The sequence below is a fragment of the Mya arenaria genome, chromosome 17 (genome assembly GCF_026914265.1).
Source record: "Mya arenaria isolate MELC-2E11 chromosome 17, ASM2691426v1".
Taxonomy (NCBI): Eukaryota; Metazoa; Mollusca; class Bivalvia; order Myida; family Myidae; genus Mya; species Mya arenaria.
The window spans coordinates 42,586,436-42,606,778 of record NC_069138.1 but is presented as its reverse complement, the minus strand read 5'-3'; the positions used below and the strand labels follow the sequence as shown (position 1 = coordinate 42,606,778).

The following is a 20,343-nucleotide window of genomic DNA, read 5'->3' as shown; positions in this document are numbered from 1 at the left end:
TTTATAAAGATATGATTGCAAATTTTCCGAAAATGATAAACACTAACTTTAACCTTTTCTAGTTTTGGTTTAAATAGCTGCATAACATTAGGCATCATATATAAATGAAATAAAAATTTCTGCTACAATGAATATATATCTAACATAATAAAGATTTATAAGCGCAAACATTCATATAAACCCTTAAATGTACATCGTACAGTTTAAAACAAATGTATTTATAAACAGCTGTTAATTGTTATCTTATCGTTTTATAAATTATACTTCTGAATTTGACTTTCAGTACGCAACTCATTTTGTATTCATCTTATTATAGTCGGAGACACGGGCTGGCTTCCGAGCACCTACCGGCGATGGCGATCAATGATTCGAATGTGGGACAGACTTATCCTGATGAGCGTTGATAGAATAACCAAGAAAGTGTTTGATGTTAAATATGCTTCACATAACACTGTAGATAATTGGTTCTATGAAGTCAACACAAGCGATGAACACTTTAGGTCTGAATGACTTCTTCGAAACTAAGTTTATTGTATATCTTTCTAAGATTGATAACCATCTTGATGACTTTTACAGTAGAAAATAGCAAACAGATATTTAGTTCTGGCTTCCATAACTTAAATGTTGATATTTATTTTTTTGATGTTTACTACACATTAAAGTTATGGCGTAACCCCCATATAAAAGTCAACCAGAATCAACTGAATATGGTGACGCAATTTAATGACTCTGCAATCACATAACAGGTCCAAAAAGGTAATATATAACGTGTTCGCTGAAGTTCTTTAGCTAACAGATATACAGCAAGTTTCTAAGTTAAGGGCATATAGACTATTTAAGGACTCATTTAAGGTGGAAAACTACATCAGCCTAAACTTGTGGAAAAAAATGAACGCTCTATAGTGTGTCAATTCAGGTGTGGAATTTTGCTCCTCAGAATAGAAACAGGCGGTTCGTATGCGAACCTGTAGATGGAAGACTTTGTAGGTTCTGTGAACGTGCGTCGATTGAAGACGAAAACCTTTTTATGTTTGATTGCAGTTTACAATGACTGGAGAAATATACACTATAGTGATATTTTCATCCAGGACAATGGCTTGAATGATAATGAAAGACACGATCATTTAATGTCAAACTATCCACGTAGACTGGCTTAATTTCTAGTACGTGCCATATGGATAAGAAGAAATAATACAATGTACATATAGTCATGCTATTATTACTCATGATTTACTAGTATAATGTTAGAACACTGAAATTCCAACTTTTGCTATAGCTAAACATGCCTTACTGGTGATTTTCAAAAAATAATATATGTCTGTTTTACATGTGTATGCATCTTTAATCTTTATCTGTATATACACAAGTTACAATAATAAGCAATTAACTTACTTACTTACTCACTATAGGCGAGGAAGCAATGTAGTTGTTACAACTGCAAATTCAAAATGTGAATAAAAACATATGTATAGTTAACCCTAATAAGACCTTGAAAGAAATCAAGATAGTAAATCAAAGTATTCAAATATATGAAGATTTCTGTCAAGTATTTATTCTTTCGACTTAATTTTGCTTAAAGTAAACAGACTAATGTAAAAAATACAATATGTCAATTAAACATATATTAATTTAGCTGGATGTTTTAATTGGCTGCGATTGTCTATGTTATTCGGCCGAAATACGACGAATCCAGGTTTTAAATATGGACAATCAGAAATTATTTTTTCTATTTTTAGTAACAGTAACCTTGACTCTCTCACCCTCAAAAACAATCACTATATAGCTCTTCACATTAGCTAGATACACAACAACTTGCATTACTATCTATCAAAGCTAGCTTAAGTTATTGGGCAAACACCAATGTTTGACGACCACACGCCCGTCCAACCAAATCTTATACCCTGGTTTTCGTTGAACACCTGGTTAATGATCATCATTACAGTATTGACTCCTTTATGAAACTTTTGAAACGAACAAAAAGCATATACTGACTGTCCCTTTATTTGGTAAATGCGATTGTATCAAATGCGGCAGTCATAAGCAATTTATTATTGATATATGTAGGTGGTGATTCTGCTATTAACTATGGAAAAGATTAAAAAGAACTACAAATATCTGAGCACCAACTCTGCCAATTGTATCGCCGAATCAATTAATTTGAAATTACTTTTCATCTTTTACAAAATGGTATCCTGTATGTATGTATTTCTTTAGACCTTGCGGTCGAAGATAACCCGTGAAAGTACAAGCACTTATTTCCAACGGGGTCCTTTGTTTTTGCTGAAGAGACAGCACGCGGAAGAGACAGTGGTGGGATACAAGGAAGTCCGGGTGCGACACCCTAGCTCTTTTTTGGAAGAGACCCCTTGGTTCTTTTACATTCGGTGTAAAGCACCCATACACGGGGTACAACTTTCCTGGGTTAAACCAGTACTGAGTACACCACTTTTCCAAGCACTACCTTTTAAAAGCCGAGCGCCCTGCACCAACTCTTAACGTCTTTCGGTATGACGTGGCCAGTGATCGAACCTACGACCTCCCGCTCCGTAGGCGAACACCTTTACCATTAGGCCACGGATACGGTTAATTTCCACTAACCCGAACGACCCTATTTTTCCACCCGACCCAACACCTTTTTGCCGTAGTGTGGATTTATTTTCGTAATGACCTAAAAGCATGTGGATTTATTTTGATTGGGCATGTTTTCATTTATTTAAATATATCCTCCACAAGGGAGATTTGAAGACAATATTATATATATGATCATCATTAAATAGGTTCGAAGAAATAGTTATTTTATGCATGAAGTAACATCATATTAATACATACATGTATACAATTGGTTCAAGTCAAACACAATGTTATTGGCATAGTAAGGACGATTGTATGAACTTATATTATTTATAAACATGATCAGCCAACGCAATGCATGCACAAATGCCAATGTTTCAGTATTATTTAAACACACGCCGTTTAATTGTATAAATTATTATATTAAATACATCTTGCACTAAACGAAAAATGAGCTTGCATAACATCAAATGATTTCAGTCTTCATTTTGTATGTGATTGCTCCCTAAAACAAAATCTCTAAAAATGGTCGAATGTTTTTAACTAAGCCGGATCCGATATTTTGACCAAATACCATATTAAGATTACTATTAAAACGTTCACGTACTGCAGCTGTGTACGGACAAGCAAAGACAAAATGTTCGTTTCTTTTTCCAAAGAAAACGCGTTTGCAAATTAAACACACGGATTGAATAAAGAGGGCTTGTTTAGCCACACGTTTGCAATGAAGTGCGCAAGTTTCAAGTCCGAGCGATTGTTTGCGGACTGCCACACAGCACATGGCTCAATTTGTTTATTGAGAGTTTTGAAATCCCTGTCACTAGTAAGTCATAAGGTAAATTATGTCTGTTTAACGGTTTTATGGACATTGCTTTTCCTGCTCGACTTCGAACGTGCTACATTATGCAATATGGAAAGCGTGGTCATCTTGTAACTGGTTTTTATTTTCCAACGCGCATATGTCACTGGCAGGTATAAGGCCACTATTTCTTGTTTGACGAATCATAATGAATTATATCACAGAAAGTTGAATCAAACTACTACAATATGAATAACTTCAGAGATTGATTATGAAGCTATATGATTTAGTAACAAATACATTGAAACAATTTTGATGAATAAGATGATGTTCCGTACTTTTGCACATGTGAAAGAGCTTATTTGCAACGGGGTCAATGTTTATAAAAGTTGATTAATTAAATGTTATTTTGTGTACAGAATAATTCCAAATGGACTCAGATATGTTGATTTATTTTATGACACTCGCAAAAACACTATTATCAGTATAATTATAAAATATTTACAAAATGTCAGTGATGATAGCAACTATTTTAAAAGATAGTGTATGAAATACTAAAAAAATAATACAAACTATTTTATAAATATGCAAGTTCTTGAAAAGCACATTTATATTTATAAAATGTCTAATATTTATGCATACACAGGAATAGACTTCTCAGACTTCTCCATAAGTTTTCCCTAGTTTCTAATATTTTGATTTTACTTCTTTGATGTTATTTGGAAGCATTTTCCAATCCCTTATACAATCGTAACAAAAGGAAGATTCTGTAAAACCATCAATATGTGGGACATAAAAAACTAAGTTGGTCCATATGAGTGAACTTCAGTACATTTGGTAAAATTCTTCATATAACATGGACAAAATATCTATTTCAAACTCAACAATCCCCTCTTATGGATCAACATTTAAAGCTTAATTAAAAATTAGTTTGTTGACGAAATACATCGAATATTCTATTGCAAATTTGATTAACAGTTCATCGTTATATTTGTAAAATATTGTGTTTCCTAGTTTGTTCGGAAATCCTCGGCCATTTTCCATCGAAAAAATGTAAAGATTTCTGACAATGTAAACCGTCCATAAACATCCGAGGTTGTTTTCGATGGAAAATTGCAGAGGAGTTCCGGATGTTATTTCAAGTGCAAGGGCGGACGTGACTCTTTCCGAAATGTTGGTCATCTCGGCCATTATGTTACAGAAGTATGCCGTGTTGGTGAGTTTTGGGGTGAACGGTTTACAACAAATAAATTTACACACAGACATTACAATTTAAATAAATGTGATAAAGAGGTGCGTATTTGGGATTTTAATCATTATTGTTGTTTTTTTATTAAATTATGTTTAGTATTAAATTTGTACATTAAAGCTGCACTCTCACAGATTGAATGTTTTGACAACTTTTATACATTTTTGCTTTAATCGATTTAAACCAGTTATATAAGACTGCTGACAAAATACCAGGTCGTAGATGTTTATATTTAAGTTCAAAAATGGATGTTTCATGCATTTTTCTTAAACCGTTAGTAACGGTTTAAGCCATAAAGTATTAATTTTCAAACGGATCTACGATCTGATTTTTTTTATCAGCAATCTTATATCATTGGTTCGCAGATATTTACGCAAAAAGGTGCTCTGTCCAAGACAAAAAATAAAACAAGTTGTTGAAATGGTCAATCTGTGAGAGTGCAGCTTTTAAAAATGAATAAACAACCGTAGATATTGTTGGTCGGTTAAGTTTTTGGTAGCTTTTTACACGGCAGTTTTCTGCCATTTACAGCTTACAAAATGTTCTGTAACTTTGCTACGTGAAGAGGAAACGTTCTACTAATACTAATTCCCACTCACTACCACTTCGAAGTCGTACCAAATTTTGACTTGTGGTACGAGTTCGAATTGGTTTCACATGTACTCTTATAATCCTTTTCTAACATACTGTTCGTACGTTGTGGAATGGACGGATATATTATTTTATGAAGAAACTTTATGACAGAGTTAAATATTGCTGAATAATTTTAAAGCCATTTTGTCATTACTTTCATTTATGTGTGCTTGTGTTTTTTTTTATGTAATCCAAATCCAGTGTCAAAAATGAGCTGAATGCAGCGTACTCAAAATCGCCATCCGTTATACCGCCCAAAAATGGCCGGGAATCCGGCGTGCCAAAACGGGTGGGGCTGAAATGCTTCTTAAACATTAAAAAAAATCCTCACTCAACATCAAACAGAAGCTTATATTTTACAAGTAAATGGTTGTTCAAAGCAGCTCAGCTTGAAATAAACAGACCAGTCGCCAGTTGTCACTTAAAGGCCAAGTTCAAGGAATGTTTGGCACGATAATCCCCTGTTGTGCATATCCTGCTAATTGCACTGATGTCACAGTAGGGGCCTGTGTATTCGTTTATTGGCTCAGGGCCATTTAGGGTCCATTTCTAACTTAATATTATCCCAAACTGCATAGCAGGATACTCAGATCGGAGATCTGATAAGACAATTAGGCAATTAGATAAAGATCAATAAACAGAGGTTGTGTACCAATACACGTTATTTTTGTTTTTTTGTTGTTGTTGTTGTTGTTTTTGTGGGTTTTTTTTTTTTTTGGGGGGGGGGGGGGAGGGGTTCACTTATAGAAGGCTTAAACTAGGCCTTTAAACAATCAGGTGACCAATAATGCGGTTATAATTTGTAAATAAATATAAACACATGGTTGAATTATCTAATGGATTAACTGACTCTCCGCCAATTGATTTCGACAAGTTGTGATAATTTAATGACTAAATGCATGGCGACTGGTCCATTCCCATACATTTCAAAATATGTTATTATAAATATACGCCGTCTTAAACATTTCCGACTTTTATGTGCTGGATGTACATCAGAAAATCATGGGAGTGCCACCTGGTCGCAAATCCTTGTTCCTACGATGGGTGAGGTTCAATTTGCTTATACACCATACCTTTGCCAGGGTTTCGTCAGAGAAGCGCTTTTTCAACAAAATATCATTTTTATTTGGAAAATAGTGTGTACAGTTTCAAGACATGTTTTTTTACACTTGAAACAAACAGTTTTAAAAACATTTTTCAATTACAAGAAATTAATTTCCTATACGTACAAGTAATTTGCACAAATTTTAATCATCAATAAATAGCTTGATGCGAAACGAAGCATAGACGGATATGAATGTGGACGCAATCATTATTTAAGGGATTGTGGGAACGAAAAGCGTGACGTCACTCATTATTTGCATATACGCCATCTTGGATATCTGACAACCAAGAATCAGGCGACTGAATCCAAGGGAATCAAGAACATCTTAGTGTTAAGCATATATTCTTTGCAATATATATTGTCTTTAAACATCACCCAATAGAACGGACCGGTGTAAGTGTTTCATTTTGCTCTGATGTTTGTAAATTATGCAGTTGAAATGACCTATTTATGTCGACTGGGGGTTCACTGAGGACGCTTTTTGTTTAGGTGAAAAATGCGTCGTTACCCAGATGAAGGCAAAGTGCTTATTGTCCGAACAAAATGATTTCTCTTTTGCATTTTTAGTCATTATAATGGAGGTTTAAAATGTTCGCCTTTGCATTTGCTTTGGTACATTCAAAGATCGGTTGAGAAAGGACGTGACTTTTTCTTGATCTTCCATTTTAATTTTTCAACATTATCTTTGTCGAAACCGCATCTATAATTCCTTTAAATATGTATGAAAAGAGGTTCCTTGCATATTGCTGATATAAGTACTATAACTATTTACATTGAATATTGTTTTGGAATAAACTGATGGTGATCAAGATACATGTAACCCATTTTTGCTCATTAATGATTCATTTCTTTGTTTAACACTGACATGAATTTGTAAAATAATCTGTCCATTGATTTCAGATCTAACGGTTCGTTCATAGGGTACTTGCAGACAGTATCTCTGATGTATATCTTGGAAAAATGTCCTTCTCAGGGATAGGCAATAGGGCCGACAAGAACAAAGGAAAGTTCACGTCCATCAATATCAATAATATATACAAAGGAAAGGGTGTTGAACAACAGAAGACTCCAGGTAATGCACCAGTCAATTGTAACCATGGCCCCCAGGTCCAGGGATAGCCAGCTGGGGAATAGTGGGGAAAAGGGGCTGTGTTTTAACCTACCTGGTGGCTCGCAGTGCCTAGTGAATGCGGTGGTTTTGTTTTCGCGTCGAAAATAGCAAGAATGCAATGGGCCTTACCTAGGATGTCCTGGGGGTGTGGGGATTTTACAAGCAGTTTGTAGTCCGTGGCGGGTATTTTACCTTGGATTGGCTAAACCGAAAGTTAAGTCCACACTATTCCTCGGATCTTGGGGTGTGTGTGGTAACATTTGACTGGTGCACAATGATGCACAACAAAAAAAATTCCATGTATGTATTGAAAATGTTATTTCTATATTTATTATTATATTGAAAATAATAATTCAATGTAAATCTTTACTTTTGAAATTGATTTCAGTCGTACGTCAACATGGGTTACAAAGCTTGGGTAAAGTGGGAAGCCTCCGGCGTATGCCGCCTCCGGCCAATCTACCAAGTCTGAAGAGCGAAAACAGTGGAAACGATCCTAACATAGCACTCGTCCCTACAGGAGGTTCAGGTAAGGTTAAAAGTCTATGTGTTGCTCTCTGCAAGGTAATGATAATTTTTCATGATGGTGATTTGTTCTTTCTCCATGTCAATTTTGACACGGTATGAATTGGATACTTCCAAGGTTTTCAAGTAACAAGTACTTGTTTGCTTCTGGTGCAGGATGGGGCAGCAAGGAGAAGGAAGAGAAAGGTTCTGGCAGTCCGCAGCCATCCTCGCAGCAGCAGCCGGCTACCACACCGCAATCATCGGGGCAAACAAACAAGGTAATGAATCTGCTTTATTGGGGTCAGTTGTTAGAACCATTACAAATGAAAATTTCCTCATAAAACTGAAATTTCCATTTAAAATTCAGATGAATGCCTGGGTGAAAACTGACAAATGTTTATTAAATTTAAAATATATTTTTTATCCAAATGTCTTCTTTCAGGTGGTGGTGGTGACGCCAGCAACGGCGGTGAGTGGTGGGGCAATAAACCAGACACCGACGTCACAGACACCAAGTCAGCAGGGGACAACAATAACGACTCCTGTATCCACAGGGGCAAACACACAGACCCCATCAGGTATCTTGTCATGTCTTTGAAGATCGAAAAGTTAGGGAACTGTTGTTTCCTTTGGAATGTTTGATGTATACTAAGTATGTTTAGTTCAGCAGCTTTTAGAAAAAGATAAGGATTTCATAGCCACATGATGAGAAGTTGTGTTTCATAGTTCACTAGACTTGGATGACAAGAAATATCACTCACCGAACTGATGGCTTTAAATGTGAACTTAGTTGGGAAAATTTCAATTGCTTTTACTGTCCATTGTATTTCTGTGAAATCTATGCTTAAATGGAACTTGTATCTCTTCTTTAAGCGAGTGGGACAAAGTCATGGAGCAGTGTTACATCAGGGGAACCGGTAAAGCGAATTGTGGGGCACAAGTCGCCATACTTCCAAGACGAGTTCCCCTCACTTGCAGCAGGTGGACCAGACTCCGAGAAGGAGGGTACAGACAAAAAAGATGTAGAAGGTGCAAAGGAGGCACAGTATGGACCAGGGCCAAGCTTGCGTCCACAAAGTAAGTATTTTATGAAATCACTATTGCTAAAGATGTGTTGGTTCACCATTTTATCCATGGTTAGGTGTTTTGTGATTTGCTGTGTTTAACTAGCGTAAGGAATTATTTTTTTTGCTATTTAAGTAGCAAAATCTTTCCGTTGTGGCACATAATGTGCATACATAAATTTAACTATGCGAAAAACCAATTTAATAACACCATTTCAGATGTCGGGAACTGGAAGGAAGGCGGTGGACGTGGCGCTATGCTGCAGACGTCTCCCAGCAAAGATGTACAGTCGCCCACCGTTTCTGGTGCGGAGATCCCGACAGAAACACTGCAGAGTGGCCTCCAGACAACTGCTGGAAGTGGCGTCGCCGGCGTGGACTCTGTAGGGGGTCAGAAGATGCCGGCCGGAGGTCCTGGCATGCCAGGAATGAGGCCCGGGATGCAGGGGCCTGGTGGCCATATGGGCCCGGGACCCCACATGGGACCTGGACCCCCTCCATATAGCATGCCTCCAGGGTACAGGGGAATGATGCCACCCTATGTGAGTTGCACATACAATTGATGTTATTTTGGTTATTTAAGACATCCTTCAAAATAATTTGAAAGAGAAAATCCCAATAAAAAAAACCTTAGATATTATTGCGTGGGTGGGAAAAGGTTACCCCAGAAAGAGTATCCAATTTCAGTCATTCCTAGCTGTAAAGATACCATTTTGCAGAAGCATATAGTCGTTGAAATTCAACTTTTTGTTGAATACGCCCAAATTCTTACACTAATGCATGGAATAAATTTGACAAACTTTGCTCTCTAAGCTTCAGAATTCGAGCAAGCAGAGAAAGCATATAACCAGTTAAGGATTCTGTTAAGGCCTGTGCTTGTGTTCATTGCTACTATTGGTCATATTAGCCAAGTATTTTATGCAATGCAATTTTACCATTAATTGAATATTGTCCATTACAGATGTACCGAGGATTTCCACCTTACCCTCCACCAAACTTTCAAGGCATGCACAGACCTCCTTATGGACCTCACTATGATGGAAGGTTAGTTTACAAACTTAACTTGCTACACTTTACTTCCATTTGTTTGCATGGCGTTGAAATGTTACACTTGACTTCTACCTTTTTGCCTTAATTTTAAATGTTAAGCTGCTCTATGTCATTTATACTATAAGCCACATGATGAGAAGTTGTGTTTCATAGTTTACCATACTCGGATGACAAGAAATATCACTCACCGAACTGATTGCTTTATAAGTTTGTATGATAAATAGTGTTCACTTACTTTATTGTTAATTGTTCATTAGCTTTAATATCATCTTATTTTGTGATGTTTGTCCTCCATTTTAAAGTAATGTATGCAACACGTCTATGCCTTGCAGTGTTTTTTCTGCATTTTAGGAATTTTGTGTCTATTTCGACAATTCTTAGGTCTGTGGCCTAATTAATACAAATGCCGTAAAAATCTTGCGTGTTTTTGTTTTGATATGTTTGAAGTCTGGCTTTGATTTAGGGCCCATATATATGGCTTTCACTTGATAAAATTTACAGGGATGCGCAGTAAGTGCAGGAGGTTCTTTGTTTGACAATTAGGCCGGGCAACATGTGAGGCATGTTGGAGCTATAAAATACTTCTGGTTCCAGTTACCCAACCTTACATACTACATAGGCGCCGACTCTACTGTTTCATATATACCTACCCTGTCTGATTTTGTACAAGATGTAACCCCAATGACACAAAAAAATGTTGGCCTTCCAGATCAATCAGTTTGACAGTCAGTGTTAAGCAAAAATATTTCCCGTTACATTGCACATAGTTTCTGCACATTGATCAGTAACAGACAAGCTGGGATGTGTTGAGTTTGCTTACAAGTTGATTTGATAAGCCACATGATGAGAAGTTGTTTTTCATAGTTCACCAGACTTGGATGACAAGAAATATCACTCACCGAACTGATGGCTTCATAGTTCAAACAGACATTTTGAAAAATCTAAAACCATCTGAATGCTGGTTTACGTTCAAAACACATTACTATTTTTTATGCTGATTAAGCGCTCAATGACTTTCTTGCCTGTTGTTTTGAAACCATGTGTGTTCCTTGGGATATTTCATCATAACATGATTGGCAAACATTAAGGGACCAACTATATGGTGTTTGCGCATGAAAGTTTACTGTAAGGGATCCCAGTAGCACAGGAGGTCCTTTGCCTTTCATATTGAGTCTGTCTACATGTGAGGCAAAATCTATGAAGATCACAGTGACAATGGAAATATTAAGGAAAAAAACAAACTCTTCCTCTGTTCTGCACATTGATAAGCACAGGACAATCTTGCTTGTGTTGATCATGCTTAAAACTTGATTTGATAAGCCATATGATGAGAAATTGTGTTTCATAGTTCACCAGACTTGGATGACAAGAAATATCACTCACCGAACTGATGGCTTTATGCAGGCATTTTGAAATAATTCCTTAGACTAACTGTTTTAACTCCTTGTAGAAGTCCAGTAATGTAATAGGTTAGCCACATGATGAGAAGATGTTGTCATAGTTCACCAGACTTGGATGACAAAAAATATCACTCACCGAACTGATGGCTTCACAGTTGTGTGTTCTTTGTTGGTTGAAAACACTTTCCTATCTTTTATGGTTACAACGCCCTCAATGAGCTTGCCCATGGTCATGTTTTTACCTTGGGATATTTCAGTCTGATATGTTTGGAGTCTGTCAATTATATAAAGCCCCCAATATATGGTTTTCACTCGACAGTTTACTTTCTGGGTCCTAGTGTTACACAGGTTTTAAAACTGGAGGTCCTTTGCTTGGTAATTAAGTCTGTCAACATTTGTGGCAAATTTGGACAAGGTTCTCGATTGCAAAAGAAGTGTAAAGGAAGTCCAATCACCATTGCAACAATACTTTCCCTCAGTTCTGCACACTGACTAGTGTTGGGAATTGGTTCCAGTTAGACTCTTGGCAATGGGCTCCACTTAAGTAACTGAGTATCAATAGTACTATCTGTTTCTGACAATGACTTATTTGTAGTTTTTATCTTGTACAATGATTAGTAGGCTTTAACTTCAAACATATTGCTTATGTTGTGTGTATGTTTTGATTTATATATAAAGCAATACAAGAATAATTCTATATTTTCTCAACTTAAAGTAACTATGCTTAAAGCACTATCCTGGTTACTGGTTCATTTCTCAAGATATTTGCTAACTTGAACAAGATATCAGCTTTTTTTCATTCTTTCATTCTTAATATTTCAATTTTGTTTAATTTTCTGAAATATCAAAGCTAACATTCTTTTTGAGGGTCAGATTGAATTATTTAATGTGTCAATCACATTTTGAAACTAAAAGTATGCATTCAAAACAACTGAAGTAAAAAAAATATGACCACTAACCTTTGTATTTTTCTTGTTCTTAACTCATTCCTACGTTTTCTTTCGTAGCTGGTCTTGGCCTTTTCTTGTAAAAGACCAAGTATGTCCAGACTGGCGATAGGGTAACGAAATATTTCATCTGCTATCAGCCTTATTGTAAATGAAAACAACTTAACACTTCTGAATATATTTATACATGAACTCGATTGCGAATATTGGCGGTAATGAATCAAACACAATTATCGTGAAGAAAGTAGAAAACCAACTCAGTTGAATCGATTATCGACAATGACCAAATACAATTGATTGTCACTCGTTTTTAGGCCCAACCAATGAAATCTTAATGATATTCATCATCAAAATCAGTAACAGATGAGCTTGCAACTTGATTTGAAAAGCCATATGATGAGAAATTGTGCTTCATAGTTCACCAGACTTGGATGACAAGAAATATCACTCACCGAACTGATGGCTTTATGCAGGCATTATGAAATAATTCTTTTGTATGTTATACATAAATGTTAGAAATAAAATCATCCAAGTTACTAGAATAACTGATCAAGCTCCATGTAGTTGACCAGTAATGTAATAGGTAAGCCACATGATGAGAAGTTATTGTCATAGTTCACCAGACTTGGATGACAAAAAATATCACTCACCGAGCTGATGGCTTTAAAGAAACTGCATGAACACCTAAACTTATTTTTTTCTCCAAGTGCACTTTCCTGGAGAAGAATGAAATTATCCAAAACTGTGCCAAAAATTGACTTAAGAACACTTATCTTGCTGTCAAATTTCAAAGGAGGTGACAATAAAAATAGTGAAAATTCAAATATATTTTATTGTAATGATACATCTTATGTATTTTAGATATTGTAGCAGCTCTCTACTATTTCTCTTACACCTGCAGGTTTCCCCGGCACCCACCACCCCACATGGGGGGTCCCCAGCGAGCCGCCGGAGAGAAGCCAGGAGATGATGATGACAAGCGGGAAGACTATAAGCGGCCTGCAATCATCACGGATAAGGACATAAAGGACTTTGATGAAATACTCCATCTTGACAACAATGGTGGCTGGGCAGCTGCTCAGGGGGAAATTGACTACAGGTATGATTTTTGAATGGATTACTGGTACTTCTTTTATTGAAGACTCTCCACAGGAATCATACATCAAGTTTGATTGTATCACAGAGTTTTTAAAGGTTGATAATAGATAGGGATGCTTTTGAATAGGTATATATGTTTTTGAAAAATTGTACTTACTAGTGAAAGCAAATATGCAGTGTTAATTTCTTTATATATATTTGTATGTAAGTGTCAGACATCATGACAAAGGTAGAATGTTAAAAAAATGGAACTGATAATATTTTGTTTGCTTTATGATGATTGAAATATATGACATAAACCAATGATGACATTATTTCACTCATGGAACTGTAAGCAAACCATGAATTTCAATAATGTTACAGTTATTAACTTAATTTATTGTGCCATCTCCTCATTGACCCGGATTGTGATCTATTTCAGTGAGAAGCTTGTGTTCAGTGATGAGGAGGATGAATCTGGAGAACCAGGCAAAAGAAGGTAAACATGATTTGATTGTACAGTATACTTCTATTTCTAGTATTCAGTAAATATGAAGTTTACATTGCATATCTTGTTACTGATGTTGGAAAGTAATTGCCACGGCCTTTAGGATCATTGTGGTTGCTAATGATGATTGAAATGTCTGAGTTCAATTGATGACATTATTTCACTCGCCGAACTGAATGCAACCAAAGTTTTTTTTTCCAAATGTTACTCTCCTATAAGCTGACTGACTGTAAATGTTACCGCTGACTGCAATTTTTAACAACCAAAAATTGCATTAGTCATATAAGTGCTTTCAGGTTTGTTATGGTAATAAAGTCTCGTCCAAATCCATCACTAAGTAGCAACTGTTCCGGTTTAAGATGAATACAGGTGCTCAATAAGTATGTCCATTGTAAGAAAGTTTCGAAGCTGAGTGAAGCTGAGGATTTACTCCATGAACAGTCCTTCAACAATAAAATGGCAAACTGGTGCCCAAAATGATCAAATTTACAATCCCCTGCATTAAAATATTCAGTTTGTTTTTTCACTTGATCATTTTCAGAAATGTTGTCTTGTCTGTTTTTCCTTCATTTATAAGAAGTAAATAACTTTTCATTTTATACCCAGATGTACATTTAAGATGTAACTATATTGTGGTTTAAATAAAGCACAGAAATGTTTTGTGTTACAGGCGAGCCAAGGATAAAGAAAACAAAGCAGGCTCTGCAGGTGGTGCTAGGGGGGAGGGGAAGCCCCATTATGAAGGAGAGGAGCCTGAAGGCCGTCATGAGGCCCGGCGAAAGGCAAGTGACACCCAGAGTGGGCAGGGCGAGACTATTGCCGAGAGGCAGCTTGAGAATGGCGAAAGTCAGGAGCCAGGGCACACAGAGGTATAGAGCAGCAACTGTTTTGATCTAACCCAGGCATTATATCACACACCACTTCAACCAGGCTTGGAAATTGACCCAATTACTGACCAATCAACATTGTCTTTATTCTTTTGTTTCTTTATGTATGAGGAAGATCTTGGGGAAATGCATTCCCTGATTTAAAAGGACATTTTTGCAGAGGTTCTGGATTAATCCTAAAATCAGGAATTTGAGCTTTTTCTCCAGACTTTGGTACAGCTTTAAAGATTTTATATGCTCGGACTGTTCCATCAAAAACACTAGAAGGCGCCTTAAAATGCATAAAAATAACTCGGTAACCCTTTTACCTCACTTATGGCATAAACTTGAAAAGTTCCCCCGGGTATTTTTCATGATTGTTAATTATCAGCTGTTTAAATCTATATTTTCTGGGAACCCTAAGACAACATAAGGAAAGACACTAATATCTGTAAAGCTTTGAAAGATGGGGTAAAATAGATCTGTAAATCATTTTCCAAGCCTGCAATATGCAACATGATTGCATCTTCACTCTACTTACACAGGCAGTTTTTTAAGCTTTGAAAGATCATCCGATCAGTATGTACTCTGAATCTTTACGCTTCTGGTCATGCACTGTAGCCCATTATAGCAATATCTTAATATGCATATGAACAATTACTTCCTGCGTACAACCATCCCTTCTATATAGAGGAAAATTTTAAGGCAGTTGATCATTTGATCATCATTTACATTTGTCATTTACCTCAATCCTCGCTAATTCCTTCTTCTTCATTTATTTCAAGTGCTAATTTATGTTTTTCACAAAGACTTAAGTAAAAGATGCGTCTGGTGGTACATCATTTACATTTCATAAACTGTGTGAAAAGTGTGGGTGTTGCACTGTTACCATAACACTTTAACAAACTTCTTTATTAGTGACATGTAAACAAGAAAGTAACATTTATTACTTCCATCTTCTATTACATTTCATCAACTATTGCTGCTCTTAACCTCAAAAGGCTTGCTAGTGGTACATTCATTTCAGACTTTCATTGTAAAGTAAATAGTATTTTACCACATGTTCCTTCAATTTAAATACTTTTTTATTTTTAAAAATAATGTTTTTTCGATTCAAAATTGTTACTTGTTGAAATGAATTTTTAGTTGACAAGTTTTAGTTTAATTTGAGATGTTTGGATTTGTTATAATACAATCCACATCTTTGTTTAATTTATTAATTGTATTGACATATTGTGCAGGTGAGTGGAGAAGGCCAGTCCCCTGGAGCCAGGGAGGCTTGGGGGCCGGGCGGGCCAATGCTACCCCAGTTCCGAGGCAGACACCCTCACCCTGGCATGGATGCTGTGAGTAGATCTAGAGTTCTAGAATGTTGGTATTATTGTATAGACAGTCCTTTAACTTCTTACATGAATGCCGTTAACAAAATTTGAACTTTGAAATAATTTGGGCTTGGTTGCAAAAATCATTTCACTGGTGCATCACATGCACCGCTTCTTCCAGTAGATGATTAGGCTGAAAAATTTACATTTTCTGACATAGGCTGAAAAATTCACATTTTCTGACAATTTTATGTACTCCATTCATTAACTAAGAGATGTTTGGCGTTTCCTGATATCCACTATATAAGAATCTTAAGTCCTTAGAAAACAAATTAATAGAGTCTGTGGCAAATATACAAACCTTAATTCATGTTCAAAAACGAGACTTCTTCCAAAATGAAAAAAAATGACTGCCGAGTTGTTAAAAAACAATTTGGATAGCCTTATACAGTGTTATTGTATAGATTTAAGTCAATTGTGCAGCCAGTAATAATACAAAAAACCCATGAGGAAGAGATTGTTGTTGTACTTTGAGCTGACATTTCCTAGAGTCTAAGCCTTGTTTCATTTGTTTTAAATGTTCAGGTTAGAACAGTTCAGAATTAAATTAAAAAAGGCTATGAGGAAAATATTCCTATCGTATTTGTTAGTGCTGATACTTACCGGATTCTGAGCCTTTGTTTTTTTTGCTATATTACAATGTACAATTTGGATCAATCGAAGAATGATATGAAATTACAGTGTTTGTTTTTCTGACCAAAAACATTAACTCCCCCCCCACCCCCCCCCCCCCCCCCATTTTTTTTTAATGTAAAAGGAAGAATTAGTTTATTGTTAAAGAAATTAATCACCTTCTTTTATCTGTTATGTTTGGAAGGAGTGTTGGCTGTGAGGAAAACATCTGATCATATTTTATGCTGATACTTACCGGATTCTGAGCCATTGTTGATAAACCAACTTATCTGAATGCTTATCCTCAGTATTTTCATTATAAGAAATAATTTGAACTCAAGCACAGTGTCTATCAAATGCACATTATAATGATTGTGTTAAATAAAACATCAGAAATTATTTCTTCATTTTTCTCTAACAAGGAAAGCCCCGGCTTTCCCAAAATTCCCAAAACTCGCCCATTCCCAAAATCGTGAGAAAAAGGCAAACACTGAAATGGCTGTGAGGAAAACATCTGATCATAATTAATGTTGATACTTACCGGATTCTGAGCCATTGTAATTAAACCAACTTATCTCATTGCGGATCTTCAGTGTTTTCAATAGTAAAAATACTATGAATCTCCAGCACTCACACACAAAAAATGCACAATATTATGCTTGTGTACAAATATACAAAATATTTTTCCTTTATCCTCCTCAAACAAGAAAGCCACAGCCCCATTTCAAAAAAGGTGATAAAACAACATACTGAAATGGCTGTGAGGAAAACATCTCACCATATTTCATGCTGATACTTACCGGATTCTGAGCCATTGCTAAATAACAAACTGGTCTCAATGCTACTTTTCATTGTCTTCACCATTAGAAATAATATGAAACTCAAGCACACACTATAAAACACACATTTTTACAATTATGTAAGAATAAACAGAATGGAACTTAATATCTTGTTGGAACATAAATGAAAGGTAAAGAATAAATATTGATTGATTGTTTTTATTGCTGTTTCAGCGTGGTTGGATGCCACCGTTTGACTTTATGGGAGCACGAGGACCCTTTCCACCCCACTACCGAATGGGCGTGCCACCTCATGGACCTGCACAGGTAATTATTAAACTGTTCAGTGTTACCATTGTCTACTGTTAATATGAAGGACTGTTTGCTTTATGATGATTGAAATGTCTTACTGTTATGATGACATCATTTCACTCGCCGAACTGAAAGCAGACTGGGATAAGAATTGTTATAAATAGACAGGGACACTCAATTTTATGAAAACATTTCTGTTGTCCATTAATTTGTGGTTCCCTCTCTTCTCTCTCTGAGATTGTCTCCTCACATTATATGTAGTTTTCAATATTCAAGTTTCAAGATGAACAAGCCGAAATTTTTACACTTCTGATTGGCATCAAAATCTTTCAACAAGCCCTGTTATATAAAATCTTGATTGCAAGCAAGCCCGAAAGCATTTGACCAGTACAGAGCTTGTGGGCTTGTACTTATTTGGGACAACTGGATTTGTGTCCGGTCCATTTCAAAGATCCATTATCTTTGCTTCACGAAAAGGCAATTATAGTTATGTTAATTAACCATTGCACATACATTTCAGAGGCCCCCATTCCCGAGTCACCCTGGTCAGGCACCAGTGACTCCTGGTAGTGGATCCAGCAGCTCGGGATCAGCATCAGGGAAGAAAGGGGACGATGATGATGAAATGTGGAGACAACGACGCCAGGATACTAACCAGGAAGTGAATACAGCTATTGAGCGTGCCAGACGGCGAAGAGAGGAGGAGGAGAAAAAAATCGAAAATGAACGCAAGAAGGCTGCACAGGAGAAACTGAAGGCTCTTGATGAGAGGGCTAAGAAGAAAGATGATAAGGTGTGTACAAGTACTGCTCTTAAATTGAACTTTAATACTTTGAGTCAGAAATAATTGCTTTTTTTATCGGTTTGTGATTGTACATTTATTTTATGTCATAAAATACATACAAGTTGCATAAAATGTGTTTGAATGGGAATGGGATGGTGTATAGAGGAAGATATGTTTAAAAAAGATAAATATTTTCTCAAATTATCAGGGAAATTACTGAAATTATCAATGTTAAACTGTTTTGAACAGTCTAATATTAATTGATTTTGTCTACCAGGGAGACGTAGATGATGTGGAGAATGAAGGTGAGACAGGCAGTCGGGCGGAGACACGCTCCAGCAGAACCAGCGAGAGTGAAAGTGACAAGGGGGACAGGCCCCAGTCCAGGGATGGACAAAAATATCCACAGGTATGGAGAACATACTTATACATGTGTAGACCAAGTTTTTTTTTATATCGGATGCTTGTTAAAGAAATTGCAAGAGTAGTTCAAGTACAAAAGTTACAGCCAAAGCCTTTCCATGGAAAATTACGCTTTTTTATATGGTGAGAGACTAAAATTTGAAATTCATTAACTTAAATCCACTGATTAGACATGCATCTTTCCCATGCAAGTTCTACAAAGAAAAAAACCATTTCAGGGTTCTCAGAACCAGTACAACAAGGGTTACTCTCGGGGCTCAGGCATCCCACCCAGGTTCCAGAAGCAGCATTCTGGTGGTGACCAGACAACTGTGGCGGCCCCGCCCCGGAGCAGCCAGCCCCACTCCCCCCAGTCATCCCAACCAACACCAACATCACCCCAGCCACAGCCTCACCCTGCCCAGATGAGACCTGGACAAGGACCTCCGTCACCGTGGGGGCCCTACCCCTGGATGCAGCATCCCCACCATCCATTTATGGGCTATGGTCCAAGACCACCCATGGATATGCAAGGTAAACATTCCTGTGATATTTTTCTTTGACCGGTTATTGTTAACTGAAAAAGAAATGTTGTTTTTTTGATAAGTAAAATATGTTACTATTGACTGTAATTATGAGAATTGCATTATTACATAGTATATCGACTTTATCGTTCTGTAATACCTAACATTTTATTTTTTATCAGGGATGCACATGTACCAGCAGGTGCAGACTCGGCGCAATCGTACAGACAGTCACGGGTCTGGCACGGAGAGTGTAGAAGAAAGGGAGCGGGAAGAAGTCCGCCGGGTTGCTGGGTTTCAAGGGTATGAGGAGGCATACAGGCGCCCATACTTCGACCAGAGAATGTACCCTGAGTTTGAAAAACTTGATGAGTATAGGAGGTAGGATATTAAGAAATTTACTGTCTATGTTATGTTTGTATAAACCAGATCAAGGATCAATCATGGATTACAAAATCTAATTACATATAAATGGCCAATCATGGTAATCAAAAAGAAAGACAAATATTTGAACACATGACCTAGTTATTAACAGTTTGTTTGCTTAATGATGATTGAACTATCTTAGTACAGCTTTGATGACATCATTTCACTCGCCGAACTGAAAGCAAGCAATGAAAAATTAAAATAGTACTTAAATGATTATTGTCAAGTACTAATT

General features: G+C 36.5%; 1 protein-coding gene across 4 annotated transcripts in view; it reads left to right on the top strand.

The window, feature by feature from the left end:
• The first annotated feature begins 6,609 nt into the window (after window positions 1–6,609).
• LOC128222875 (protein PRRC2C-like) overlaps window positions 6,610–20,343 on the top strand; it is a 36,574-nt gene continuing 22,840 nt past the window's right edge. For 3 of the 4 annotated variants that reach the window (XM_052932038.1, XM_052932039.1, XM_052932037.1), the window contains exons 1-17: window positions 6,610–6,750; window positions 7,258–7,429; window positions 7,857–7,997; window positions 8,150–8,253; window positions 8,418–8,553; window positions 8,849–9,052; window positions 9,259–9,581; window positions 10,001–10,083; window positions 13,338–13,535; window positions 13,956–14,012; window positions 14,692–14,890; window positions 16,129–16,233; window positions 17,895–17,987; window positions 18,493–18,765; window positions 19,034–19,165; window positions 19,398–19,692; window positions 19,865–20,063. In XM_052932038.1, the coding sequence (XP_052787998.1) occupies window positions 7,318–7,429; window positions 7,857–7,997; window positions 8,150–8,253; window positions 8,418–8,553; window positions 8,849–9,052; window positions 9,259–9,581; window positions 10,001–10,083; window positions 13,338–13,535; window positions 13,956–14,012; window positions 14,692–14,890; window positions 16,129–16,233; window positions 17,895–17,987; window positions 18,493–18,765; window positions 19,034–19,165; window positions 19,398–19,692; window positions 19,865–20,063 (2,654 nt within the window). In that variant the 5' untranslated portion in view covers window positions 6,610–6,750; window positions 7,258–7,317. The remainder of the gene's footprint in view (window positions 6,751–7,257; window positions 7,430–7,856; window positions 7,998–8,149; window positions 8,254–8,417; window positions 8,554–8,848; window positions 9,053–9,258; window positions 9,582–10,000; window positions 10,084–13,337; window positions 13,536–13,955; window positions 14,013–14,691; window positions 14,891–16,128; window positions 16,234–17,894; window positions 17,988–18,492; window positions 18,766–19,033; window positions 19,166–19,397; window positions 19,693–19,864; window positions 20,064–20,343) is intronic. The other variant, XM_052932040.1, reaches the window with a different exon arrangement.